Source organism: Thermobia domestica, chromosome 8, assembly GCF_964235325.1.
Source record: "Thermobia domestica chromosome 8, izTheDome1.hap1.1, whole genome shotgun sequence".
Taxonomy (NCBI): Eukaryota; Metazoa; Arthropoda; class Insecta; order Zygentoma; family Lepismatidae; genus Thermobia; species Thermobia domestica.
The window spans coordinates 11,254,696-11,269,346 of NC_137461.1; the positions used below are offsets into that span (position 1 = coordinate 11,254,696).

Here is a 14,651-nt window from a genome sequence, read left to right on the forward strand (position 1 = left end):
CAAAAATCACATATGATCTTCGAGGACGCCATTTTGCCAGTAGATTATCCCTGGGTAGTACTGTTTTCAAGCATATGAAACACTTCGAAGAAGATTGAGACTTACACTACTCTCAACGAATGATGTGAGGACAGTTGCACATCAATAAATAGTAAAGTTATTACGTAAGACAAAGGATAAGTTCCTTGTATTGGTTTTTCTTTGAAATGGATACGAATTGGCATGTATTGTTGATGCACACAACATAAATTCACGAAACCAAGTGAATATTTTTAATTACCTGTGAGAGCAAAGAACTACCGACTTCCCTGCTTCCTTCTTCTTTCGAATAACTTCCAATATTCTCATACTCGACATTGGGTCTACACCACTGGTTGGTTCATCTAGTAGAAATACTTTCTTGTTTCCCATCATACCTATAATTGTTACTAGTTTCCTCTTATTTCCACCACTGTAGTTACTACATTCCTTCTTAGCAATAGTATTCATATCTAAGGTAAATACATAACTGATTTTAATTTGTATTAAAATAGAGAAACATTGATTTTCCTTATATATGTGAATGTTCCTTAAGCATTCGTGTTGTACTATATTTCCTACAATAGTTTAACAGAAGCGGTTATCATCGGTAAATTTTTGTCTTGTAATTGATACACATAATACAGAGTATATATTTGTTCCTTTAACTACATCGTACAACTAATTTAAATCTTTCTCTATCCTTCAAAAAATTACATAATTTAACAACTGAAGCGGTGCTCTATTGTTTGTTGAAACATGAGATATTTCGTCATGTGTTTTTCATTGGATAAATCACAATATATTACAAAAGATTTACAAGGAAACATTTCCTACTTGATTTGGGGTAGCAAGACATGTTATACTAATATTCACTATTTTCTTTGTTTGTTTGTGCTTGTAAAAAACATCCATGAATTTCTAACGATAGAACAGGAAATTCAGCAAACATATTTTCAGTTCATTTCCATTGTAGTTCTTCTAACAAAATACAATCTTAAGATGAAGCTGTTCTTCGTGTGTCTCACTTACGTACGAAAATGTTGATGAAGTAACCATACATATAAGTTCAATAGAATATTTCAGTAAAATGTATTTTTCTACAAATCGAAAACTTTGGCATATCACTTACAACGACTTTATAACTTACAGTTTTACAAAAGAATATTAAATTTTACGTCCCATGTTTATGTCGGCTTGGCTAAAGCAGACTGTGATGATGAGAAATCAATGACATAAACAAAGTGTGGAGAAACGGGAAAACACCAAGAAAATCCACGCAAACTGTGTGCCCAACACAAAGCTCACTTGGAGCGAGCTCGGAGTAAACCAGGGACCCTAAGCAGCAGAGATGAACGCTCTACCACTGAACCACCGCGGTACTGAAGCAAATGTGAGAATGTCAAATTAAATGTCAGCAAAGCTATAAATTTTGGGCATATTTAGTTGAAAAAGTCTGCATGACTTCGTAAATACGTAAATAGAGAAATAATTGTTCTTTAATTTTAAACTCGCCTGAATTTTGGAATTTTACCATGAGAAAAGCAGCATGTTTTTATTTTTTTTCTTCGTTTCACTACCTTACGTATGTGCTACCAGTTATTCCCTCTTTTCCCCTCTATCACGGATTCCAAAGCATCAGGCGTCTGAATGGTGTCAACTTATCATAACTCAAAAGAAACTCGACCATATGGAGTTGCTTAGCAATCAGATAGATTGTTTTTGTGATACCTAGACCAAGTACAAGAGTATTTTATTTGTTATAGAAACTGCTAATTAAACAAAGAGCTTGGTGTTTAAGAACTTAACTTGTCTCTTATCATAAATAGATTCGTCAGTGTCTTGATTGCTTTCCTTCGTGATAGATGTGTATGCTCCAAAATTATAGTTGGCAATGCCTTTAAGCAAACCGAGTACAAGTGCGGAGTTTTCTAAAAAGAAAAGAGTGCTACGAAGTCATTCTCGAAGAATTGTTTTTTGTGTTTTCAATTTTTGGAACCTATAGTTATAAATTTACAAGACTCATATTCAGACAGTGACGAACTATTAACTGACAGACGATAGAGAAAGTGGTAGGGAATACGAGCCTTTAGCAGTTTTACTGGAACAAGATAATATGTAAGTAATTTATTTTCATATATATATATACTTCTAGCATGGACAGTAAAAATTTCAGGATGCACAGTAAAAAAATCTCAGCTGCAGAAAGAACGAGAAGGAATAAGGGAGTCCGAGATCCGGCAACACCGCGCGAAATATCGCACAGAATTGGCTACTGCTCGTGATGCTTTACATGTGAAACACATAATAGTAATATAGTCGCATAGAATGTATTTTCTGCTTGTTTGTTTGAGTTAAAGAAATAATGAAATGAACTTTTTTCTGTTTTTTTTCAATTTCTAGTTCATTAATTCAATTAATATATCTTCTACAATAAAGATTATACTCTTGAATCAAGTGGTGTACTAGTATTATTCTCTAGCAGAAAGAAAGCTAAATGACCATAGGTTAGTTAGCATTCGTTCTGAGGTTCTGTCACTGAGTAACCAAAATTCATGGCGATTACCACAAATTCTTCTATAGCAACCAATAAATCTGTGTTTCCACCCAGATATGTAATGTGACTATTGAATATAGAGAATGTAACAAAAAAGAACGGCAAAACTTTAGGTGCGGATACCTTATGGGTAAACAAACAAAAAAGTTCATATGAGCATATGTCACGAAATGCATCGTTACGAACTTAGGGCATTTGTGCCGTCTGATGCTGTGAAATACTCATATTCTTGTCGCTCATTAATGTGACGCAATTGGACCTCAATAACTCAGCCCGTGATTAAACTAGGAAGGTAATTTTGGCATTAATGTCTTCCTGAAGGACGATGCTTCCGGGTGATATGAAGGTTGTACGATGCTTCCGGGTAGTTCGGGTATGAAGGTTGTACGATGGTGCCTGGGGGAGCGTAAAAACGTGTTTTATTTTCACTTTTTGCATCAGGATTTTGGGTATACCATTCATTCCCACTTGGTGTACACTCATATAATTTGTTAGTGAAGCAATAAAGTAGTCCACTATATGGTACCATTAAGGGTGTGGATTGATTACGTCAACTTGCATTTTTGGCTCTGCTAATGCCCAACGTTTTCTATTCGTGCTTGTAGCACTTTGAACAAAATTGTAGACTTTCATACTGGGGGAACTGTAGACACCCCTAATTGTTACATAGGCATCTTTCGTACATCGTTGGAGAGTTTATCAAACACAGATTCCCATGAGGTAACACTTATGCCATTTCCTCCATGTTCGTAGAAGAAGTCGTATATGGGGCCGCCCTGAAAATAAGTGTAATTTACGTCAGAAACTGAGGCTAAAAACTTGTCCAACTTTGCCCTGCACCCTCCTCCCCACATAAGCAACAAGCATAGGGGTATTTGCATATAGTGCACTACTTCATTCTTTAATACTCCAATTCATATGAGTATTCCCCAAAAGGGGGGAGGAATGCCATCCCCAAAATCCTGATACAAAAAGTAAAAGACAAAGAAACAGGTACTTTTCCTCCGCCACCCGCCGTTTTACCCCCACATACATGAAATATATATCGGCGGAAAGCTCCATTCCACAGAAACACAGAAACACATCTATACAAAAATTATCTTCCTATCTTAATTAACGGGTGAGCTTTAGAATTTAAATTAAGTTGCATTAAGGAGCGACCAGAATGTAACTATTTCACAGCATCAGATGGTTCAAGTGCCGTAACTCTTTTTAGTTAAATTTCCCGACATATGGTCATATGAACATTTTTACTTGTCTACTCTTGAAAAATTCCCCTCTAAAATTTTACCGTACCTTTTTGTTACACCCTGTATATAATTACGAACATATGTTCGACAAACCTTTACATTAGAAGTCTAGTTACTTGTAATTGGATAATTTGTAATCAAATATTCCTATTGAACTTACCCATTATATTAAGCCAAGTATCTGCTACATACTTTTGAGTTTTGCATGGATATCCCATCAGACGAGCATATAATAGCACCATGTTTCTTCCACTCAAGGACTCAAAAAGCCAGTCTTCTTGTGGAACATAACCAATTTGCCTCATGTACTACAGTTTAAAAAGTAATTTAAATCAATTAGTTTCAAATTCTAAGCAAATTTATTGAAATTGCACTCTGTTTTTGATTATGATTTTAGATACTCTCGCTTTTCTTGTTTTGGTAGTAACAACGGTAAATCGTTTGATGTTGATTGAAAACAAGTATTGCTTTAACAGAAGATATGAAATTAGTAAGGAACTAAATCATTAGCAAATTAAGTGAATTATAAGCAATATGATACTGTATACTGGATAAATATACAACAGCAGAAAAAATCGGAACTGGAATAAGCAAACTATCAGATTACTTGTGAAAATAATATATTACATAATTTAAATATGCATAATCCTTTTGAATATATCGGTTTATACTTAAGTTTTATATCGTCTTGTATTTCCACTAAGACTATTATGGTATTATTTTTGTTAATTATAATATTCGTCATAGGCTGTAAGTTATTTGAGATTCATATTTTTTTTTAGGTAATGATCAAAATTAATTTTGTTTAGCTAAGCAACTAAGCTATATTGGAATTACTAAAGCTATTTTTTTTATTATTGTCTAGATCAAATATTAACGAGGCACACATTCATGGGTTAAACAAATGATATTATTATAGCAGTGGTCTCACAAGGGAAGAGAAGGAGATTATATATCGAAGTGGTAGATGGTGTATACACCAATCGAAAGCACTAATGACACCTATTACATAACTGTATTAAAAATTTTCCGAATACATATACTGTGCGAGTTATATTAATATACATGGTGTCTAGAAAATCCGTTACAAGCCCCTAGAAATCGCAAACGGTACGACACATGCCAAAACAGGAAAACACGTGTTTGATCAATTTAAAAGTACAATGTATCAAAGCAAAATTTGTTGTCCCAGGGCCGCCCGCAGGATCCCAGGCGGGGTTCTACTCAAAATTTACAAATGGTGACGAGATCAATTAGCGTATCATTGTAAAGCTGTTGGGAAATGAACGAAGGCGAAATGAGTTTCTACTCTCTAAAATTGCCATGTGCAAAAAGGTGGCCGGTAAACTATCAGCAAACGCACCATTCTAAAGTCTATGGCCACCCTCATAAATCTAAAAGGGTACTACAGATGCCACAACAGGAAAAGACGTGAGTCATGATTTTGAAAATAGTAAGATTGAAAGTAACAATATTCGTCCTAGGGTCCTCCACAGGGTCCAGACGGGGTCCTACTCAAAATTTTCATATTTCAAGGGGGGTCATATAGAATATTGTTTGAAAGCTATTGTTAAATGAAACAAATACATGCGCATGGAAGTAGTTATTCATTGTGCATGTAAACTGAACTACGATTTAGCAATTTTATCAAACACAAATGTCTAGAAATTCAGTTTTTGACTTTATTCAAACCATTTCCGATGATATCTGATACAATATTCGGTGAAAATTGGAAAACGTACAATTAAGTATGCATATAACTCGCACCTTACATGGATTCAGACCAATAATAATATTACAGATTCTTAATGAGCATAGTTTGTGCTTTTGATTAGTGTATAAACCATCTTCCACTTAAATATAATAATCTCCATCCCTTTTTGTTTTTTGTTCTTGCCGTTTCTTTTCTTTTTCTTTCTTTCTTTCGTTCTTTCTTTCCTTACACATTAATGGGCCCCGAAGAGCAGAATCTCATAGTAGGCGCATTTCCTTTCTTTACGTTGCGCACACGAATTAAAGTGAAAACAAACGAACACTTGACTACAGAAAAGAAGAAATAAAACGCAAGATGTATTCGTAGAACGTCCAGTCTTCTTCTATCTAATTTCATTTAAAAACAGTTTTCAAATAATATACTACTTGCCCTCCTTGAAATTTGAAAGTTTTCAGTTGGGAGTTCCCGTCTGAGACCCTGTGGAGGACCCAGGCAATCATTCTAAGTTCGAAATGATGACTAACGTGTTTTCCTGTTTTGACATCTGTCGCACCATTTCAGGTTTATGAGAGTGGCCATGACGTTTTTGCTGACTTTACAATGACGTTTTTGCTGACATTTTGGCCGGTTACCATTTTCCATATAGTAAATTTAGAGAGTAGAGACTTGTTTCGTCCTCGTTCATTTCCCGACAGCTTTTCAATGATACGCTAATTGATATCTTCACCATTTCAAAATTTTGAGTTGGACCTCGCCTGGGACCCTGAGGGTGCTCCGGGGACAACCATTTTTGCTTTGATTCGTTGTAATTTTAAAATGATCAAGCACGTGTTTTCCTATTTTGACATCAGTCGCACCATTTGAGATTCCTAGGGGCTTGCAATGGATTTTCTAGACACAGTATATACATTCGGAATCTTTTTTTGTTGCAGTTTCGTATTAGCTGTCATTAGTGCTTTCGATTGGTGTATAAACCATCTTCCACTTCGATATAAAATCTCCGACTCTTCTCTTGTCAGTCTTTTAGATAAGGTTTCATTGTGAGTAAATTTTAAAGAAAAACTCCGGTGACACATTAGTGTATATTGCAGATTTTTTCGTAATAAATATTTGTGGAGTATTTCTAATTCAAAATGAATGAAAAAGAAATAATAAATCGAATAAGTGAGAAGAGAAGTGACATAAAACCACCATTTAGCTGATATTTCTTTAAATCCGGTTGAGTCGAGGAACTGAAAAATAAAATCGAATAGTATCAGTTACAATTAAGTCTGAATTATTACAATAAAAATATTATAGTATATCGACACAACATATGATACATGTCGTTCTATACCTTACAGTGGTGAGCAGTACCTCTGCTATACTGTAAAATAACTAAATTAATATTTCAATTACAAATACGTTTGACTATTTAAATTACTGTGTTAAATTAAAACCATTTCTCTTTTTAATCTGATTTTATTCATTAATTTTGCCAACAAGGACATTTCTTTCCGATTGTGCATTGCAAGATAAGTATTTGTCAAATCTTCACATTCATTCCAGCATTGTAATATTACAAATAAACTTTAGGCTAGTATTCCGTTGCACATTTTTCTAGATTGATGACCCTTCTACTTGAATGATCTACAACGTCAATGCCATTTAAAAAAAAATATATATTGACAAAACCTCTCAAGGTGGTAGTTGTGAGATGTATGTGGCTTGTGTGACAGAAACAGAACAATAAACAATTACAATATGTCTCCAGGCCGTCCCCAAGTTACAGGACTCCAGAATTCATTGCAGTAGAAGCAGTCTATTAAGTCCATCATTAAGATATTATCATAGAGTAATTCCAACTACCAGTTCTTTGCCCTTGGCAGATTTGATGGGATACGAAATCCTGCTGTCAACATTAGTTGCCAGCCAAGAATAGGAACAGTATTTCGGAGAACCAACTTATTATTTGCAACAAATAAATCATGGCATCATAAAAAATAATTAAGGCAAGTACTTATTGCCAATCCTAGTACTTGAATCACTCCTTCTCTTCCCCTTTTGCCTCCCATCTAATATATATGTTACTTTATTAATTTGAATTAGTTGAGATTAATTTAAGAATTAAAGCATAACCTCTGGGTATGACTCTTGGGTGTGAGGGGTCAGTTTTCATTATCATCTACATCCAACTGTTTAAGTAATTTATAATAATTCATGATTGATTTATAAACTAGGTATTGGTCTGAGCTATTGGAACTGGCGATCCTCAAGAACACATTATAGGGTGCTACAGAACATGTAACAGAAACATTCGTACAACCATAGTTCCTGAGCAATGGAAACCTGCTTCTCTAAACCCAATAACGAAGCTTTCTTTCCCTGCACTGATCTCATATTTTAGACCTGGAAATATTATATAAAAAGTATGTAAAAAATTCATGATCAGATAACAAATTTATCCAAAAAATATAATAATACGATGAAATCTTTGGGTCGGGTTTCAGAAAAATCATAGCACTGTAACTATTAGTATCGAATTATCAGATGACATAAGTTATACATTAGAAGAAAGTGAAGTAAAGATTATAATATGTTTCGAATATTGAGAAGGCTTTCAGATGTATTATTAGCTGAACTAATTTCTGAATTTAACTTTTGAATAAACGCTAATATTTAGACATATTTATATATATTCGATTGTGAACATGGAGTAATGATGTTTAAAGATTCAACTCAATGAACAATTTACAACAATTGATGCTCCAAGGTAAAGTACTTGGTCCTCTCTCTTACGTATTGCATATTCATAATCTTTTGAAAGTTATAGATGAAGTAAAATATAATCTATATGTGCATGATTTTCAAGTTTATGATCCAGCAAATCCGTCAATTATTCGTGAAAGTTGAACTAAAAATTAAATTATTACCTGCAGAACATTGAGATATGATTAGAACAAAACAGCCTCGGAATAAACGCGAATAAATCTTACCCCACTTTTCTCCAAGATGGCTGGAGCAAAAACATTTTTTCATGATATCGGTGAATAACGAAATAAAACTTGTTTTTGATAAAGTCAAGACAATAGGAATACTTTTTCATAATCATTTACACACTGTAAATGCAACTTTGACTACATATGCTGACAAGCTTACTACTTGCTAGTATACAACTGTGGAGTAGAGTACAACCAACTCAAACTGTATAAATCCGTTAATATATTAAACGTAAAACATTTAGATAATTTCACAAACTACTTTGGAAAGATCATGCATATGATATTAGGAGGTGGGATATGAGTATTACTAACTTAGAACTTTATTTAATGTATTAATAAATATATAAACTACTGTACCTAATATCACTTTATTAATATCAACATCGTCTTAAGAATGAAATGCCAGAAGAGCAGATTTGGCACTACTTTCTCTCTCGAACCACAAAACTAATAATATGACAAATTTGTTCACTGTAATGTGCTTGAAATTTTGAATTGACGTATAGAGCGGTATTCAAATGTCAACGTCGATAGCCATACTTTGAAAAATCAACTCAAAAGTAGTCTGAGTTTCCAGCACAACAAACAAACTGAATAATAATTTTTGTCTGGTGTGTATTAGATCTAACCCACTGTCTGTATTATATTATTTTCCATTTGTATTTTTAATTCTTTTTTATTTTAAATGTTTTCAGATGTCTTTCTTATAGTCAATCCATTACTATTCTTTTATTTTCTATTCTAGTTAAATTACTTATTGTTGAGGCAGGAACTACGCACTATATGAAGTGGTGTATAAAATACAAACATTAGCTCAGGCTTTAAAAATTAAATGTATACGTATTCAATAAGGAATGCCATTTTGTGCAGTATGTTGTTTTACCAACACCAAACACCATATTATAGTACTTCAGGCATAATATTTTCAAAACGTTTCGTTAAATTCTGCTGATTTCTTTCTAATAGGACTAGTCTAAATTAATACATATATCTAATCTTGCTGTTGAACGGAGACATTCATTACTACATTTGATTATGTAGTATAGGAGAGTAACGATAGTAACATTTCTTAAACGACATATTTTTCGTATCCCCCACAACATTAGAGGTTTTCGACAACGGGTTTACGAGCATTATTTACGTCATGGGCTGGACTATCAGCAAATTTATTTCCTGAATAACAATTATGTTGTAATGTGATCTGCTTACTTGTGTGGATAAAAGTACACTCGGGGTACATTTGTACCCCTCTTGGGTATTTACGTTACTATACTTGTCTCAACTATTTTATTGTTGTGTTTTATTATTGTTATGAGCAAAATAAAGAATAGGTAATATTGGAGCGTATTGCAATAGATCGTTGCAATATTGCATTCATATTCCAATTTTGTAACCTTTCTTGCCACAAAAATATTACGAAATTATTAGTTCTATAGCGTATAAACAAATTTCGGTAACCCAACCTAAGTAAATTTACCGTAACCTAAGCAACACTAATAAAACCAACATAACCTTCCAAAACACAACCAAACATAAAAATATTTTCGATGCCGGAAATAAGGATCTTTCTAATTGCAAAAAAAAAAAATGATTGGGTACACTTGTACCCCTGTTGGGAAAACGGAATTAAAAATGTCATGGGTATCCAAGGGTTAAACTAGGCATATATCAAAATTGAATTTTGTTTCCAATTAGATTTATTTTCTTTTTTATAGTACCATGAAATGTATCAAATATACTGACACGGGTAGTTATAATAAAAGTGGAAATTTAAAATTCTTTTCTTAAATTTATATTATAATAAATAAATGTACGAACAAGAACATTTGAGTGTGTTTGTTGCATAATGAAATATATTTACATATACATCTAATTTCAACTAACGATGGTAACTGTTATAGTATTATTAAAATGGGTCACTCGCCTTTACTTTCTCGAGGAAACTCGTAATTCTATAGGATAATTTTTTGCTATAAATACACCATTTTGGACTTAATCACTTTCTTCGTCATCTAACTAATCTTCATACTCATTTGAGGGAGATGCATTACGTATTAATCATTACGTACAAGTTAGGGTATAAGGAAAGAACAAGAATTTCATTACCTTTCTCTTCTTTATCTTCAAACTATATTCGTCGATATGAGCATTGCCTGACGTAGGTATTAATTCTCCCGTAATCATCTTAAATGTTGTTGTTTTACCAGCTCCGTTTGCTCCTAGAAGACCAAAGCACTCTCTAGGCTTCACGCCAAAGGAAACACTTTTGACTGCCACGAATTTAAAGAAACTCTTAGACAACTTGTCAACCAATAAATTGTCAGCTTCAATCGTCTCCATATCTTTGGTTGTAACTTTTTCTAACTCAGTTGTGTTTCTTTCTGAAATGATGCATTATTTTATTAGCGATATATTTAAGTGTACGATCTCTACTGCATGATACTACCAAAAGTCAGAGATCTAAAAGCTCTCTAAAATTTAAATGAAAATCCGTCACAATTAGAATTGAACACGTTTTATTTTAGTTGTAATTACAGATATTATCTTTTAAACCAACATAACTTCATCTCTTTTCTCATTAAAGTTGGCCATTAGAATTTAAAGCTTTAGATCTCAAAAAATCAGATTTGAAGGAGAGAAAGATCTAGAAAGCACCTTAACACTTATAATTTTCAAGGTATAGTAACTGTGTTATAGACAATAGAAGAATTCCAATATATAATTACAATACATAATTACAATATATACTTTTAAATTTGCACGAGAGTATTTTGGAGTGTCACAAACATACGCTATGTTCGCGGAAGATCTAATAAATCGAATTCATTGTTATACAGTATACCGCTAAATTCGTTGTACAAAAGCAGAGGAGTGATTCCTGAGTGTAAAACAAACAAAAATGTTCCAATAAACATATGGCGAAAACCCCATCGTTTACGTGTTATAGGCTTCCGAAATCATGATAAAATTGATTTTCAAGGTTCATAGCTTCAAAACTGTGGGACCTACTTTGGTCGGTTCAATACTTCACTTACGAACTAGTATGTACCCTATCCAAAAATGCGTGTCTCAGAATCCTGAAGTGCTTCTACAACAATTTTTTATAGAGGGTTTGACTACGGGTCTATAACATAAAGTACTCTCCAACTACCTCTAGAAAAATTGTTGCGCTATTACCTTATTACTCTAAAACATGTATTTTTGGATAGAACCGATACTAGTTTCTAAGTGAAGTCTTGACCCGACGAAGGTAGGTCCCATAGTTTTGGAGTTATGGACCTTTAAAATTCATTTTTGCATGATATCGGCAGCCTATAACACGTAAAAGATGGGGTTTTTGTCCTACGTTTATTGGAACTTTTTGTTTGTTTTACTCTCAGAAATCACTCCCCTGCTTTTGTACAACGAATTTAGCGCCATACTGTATATCGTTTTATTTACGAGTGTGTAAACGGAAACGAATTTAGCGCCATACTGCATATCGTTTTATTTACGAGTGTCTAAACGGAAGTTCAAAAGAAGCAATCATATTACAGTACCAAGTACGTGGAAAAAGAAACTGCCTTTAGATACTCCTAAAGAAAGTGGTCATACTTTTACCAAAGTGAGATATTATTCAAACAATGGCGGCTGTAAGTGATTCATCAGTACATATGATATGTCTTAGTATTTCCAAAACTTACTATTTGATTTTAAGAAATCATTATTCTTAGCAATATAATATTTACGATAACTTTGATTACTTTAACACAATATCTTGACTGATTCCAATACATTGTCTTAAAGATAATACTAAAAGATTAATAATGTAAGGTATTTTGCATTAGAAATTGTTAATTTTAATGAACATTTATTTCAATATGTTGTTATATAAACTCCTATTTGCAAAATTAAAATATTGTGTTACTTCTAATTCTTTGTTCTTAACGGATGTCAGTCTTAAAGTTCAAGCTTATTATCTCAGGCATTAAATAAATCACGTGCTTGGTTTAATAAATGACTTAAAATGCTTCACAAGTCTAACATGGAAAGAGGAAACTGGCAGTATGTTGGTTCAAATTAATGTTTGGTCGAAGAAAAAGATTTCGCTACGCTTGGTTTAAACACATACATAATAAAAGTAACAGCTTCGGATGTTTAAGCATATACTGTACATTAAATAGCTTTGTCACTTCTTTTAAATGTATTTAAAATTTTATCTAAGTTTGAATATAAATTGTATTATGCATTGTGTCTTTTTTCATATCTTTTTGAGTGTAACACAATATGATTAATCGATACATACGCTCTATATACTTCACTTGTTTACCAAACTGATGTATTATTCAAACAATGACGGCTGTACGTGATTCATAAGTACATTTGACATGTCTTAGAATTTCCAAAACTTACTATTTGATTTTAAGAAATGATTATTCTTAGCAATATAATATTTACGATAATTCTGAGGAAAATATTCTCACATTCGTATTTCCGAAAGAAGGATGCCTTCGATAAAAGTATAGGACGAAAGATAAACAACGTGGTAGATACAATATAGATAGGCAGACATTGTAGATAAAAAGGAGGAAACAAGCGAGAGAAATGCGTTAGGATAGAAACATGAAACATATGAATCAAATTACAGGTAGGTATGCTAGAAATCTTAAAGAAGACATTAAACATCGACACATTTCAGTAGTTTGTAAATTTGGGAGAAATGGTACTGGGGAGCTTAAGACTAACGAATATTTAATATTTTGCGTAATGAAAAATGGCAGGTAAAAGGTTTTGCGCGTAATTTTTGATAAGTACTTATAACAGGAGTTATTAAAACTGATTTTAGTGATAATATAGTTACGATATTAAGGTTTAAGGCAAATAAAAAAAGAATCTACTTGCAATATAAACATATGCACCCACAACTTTATATACTGCTGAGAAAGCAGGAGAAAATTAAGAGAACATGGAAGAAATTTTTGATAAGCAGAGGAGATGTATATATGTATTAGTAATTCACATTTTATTGGGATATTTCAATGAAGTTGTGGGGGGAAAGGAAATAGATACCGTTGTAGACAAATGATGTTTAAGAAAATGAAATAAAAGGGGAGAGGAAGAAGTAAATTTGTGTAGGGAAAATTCAGTAATAATCGGTTTCGTTTTGGCTAAAGCAACACAATAGAAGATAGTAAAAGCAAAAGAAAAAAAGACTTTAGAAGGAAGAAATGTATATATCGTAGAAGCTTGCAGAAAGAGTTGATAAACTCAAAATATCATTTGATGTGTATTGTACTGCAGGGAGCGGAAGCATGGATCTTATGCAAATGTGACGAAAAGCGACTAGCAGGTTTCGAAACGTATGTTTGGAGAAGAATTAACAGAATTATCTGAGTCTAACGTAAACTAAAGAAATAGTTGCAAGGCATGGTGAGGAGAAAGAACAAATTAAATATTAAAGAAAAGAGAAAGATAAACTAGTTGAGACATTAATCCAATGTTCTCGGGATTGCTGCCAGAGTAGGTGTTGCTGTGCTGAGCTTTCGTTACCATACAACGGCAACATCTTCAGAGCTATGTGTTGAATTGTGCTGATCGTACAGATTATATAGTGGTCTTTAAGAATAGCTGTGTTCCTATTGGTTGTTTTGTTGGCCAATGGCGTGCTCTGATTTTGCTGGTGGAAACTGCTCTCTGATTGGCTGATGGTTCTTTTCGTACTGAGAAGCTGGAACCAGATGTCAGGTAGATGATAACCTTCGTCTCTGTTGATGGATGGCTTGTATGTACAGATGAATAAAGATTCATGTATTTTCCTGTCCCAGAACTGTTTGCTTTTCTTTAGTACTTCAATTTGGTCCCACATGACCGTATGATTGTATTGTATGCAGTGTTCGTCTATTGCAGATTTTTCTGGTTGTTTAAGTCTGGTGTGTCGGTGGTGTTCTTTCATTCTGTCTTCAATGTTCCTTCCTGTTTCACCTATGTAAGTGGCGTTACATTCACAGGTGATCCTTAGATGCCTAGTGTCTTTAATCCCAATGAGTCTTTTGCACTTGGTAGTAAACTCCTGATCTTCGGTGGGGGGCAGTGTACAGTCTTGATGTTGAATTTCTTCAATAGTCTTGCTTAGTTGAGACATTGTCTCAGAC

At 33.3% G+C, this 14,651-nt stretch overlaps 1 protein-coding gene across 1 annotated transcript in view; it reads right to left on the bottom strand.

Annotated features, from left to right (window-relative positions):
• Positions 1-276: 276 nt before the first annotated feature.
• Positions 277-14,651, bottom strand: part of LOC145691585 (phospholipid-transporting ATPase ABCA3-like) — a 159,315-nt gene continuing 144,940 nt past the window's right edge. The window contains exons 16-18 of the mRNA XM_081766991.1: positions 10,627-10,901; positions 3,986-4,133; positions 277-491 (exon numbers count right to left, since the gene is read on the bottom strand). Coding sequence (XP_081623117.1) covers positions 277-491; positions 3,986-4,133; positions 10,627-10,901 — 638 coding nt within the window. The remainder of the gene's footprint in view (positions 492-3,985; positions 4,134-10,626; positions 10,902-14,651) is intronic.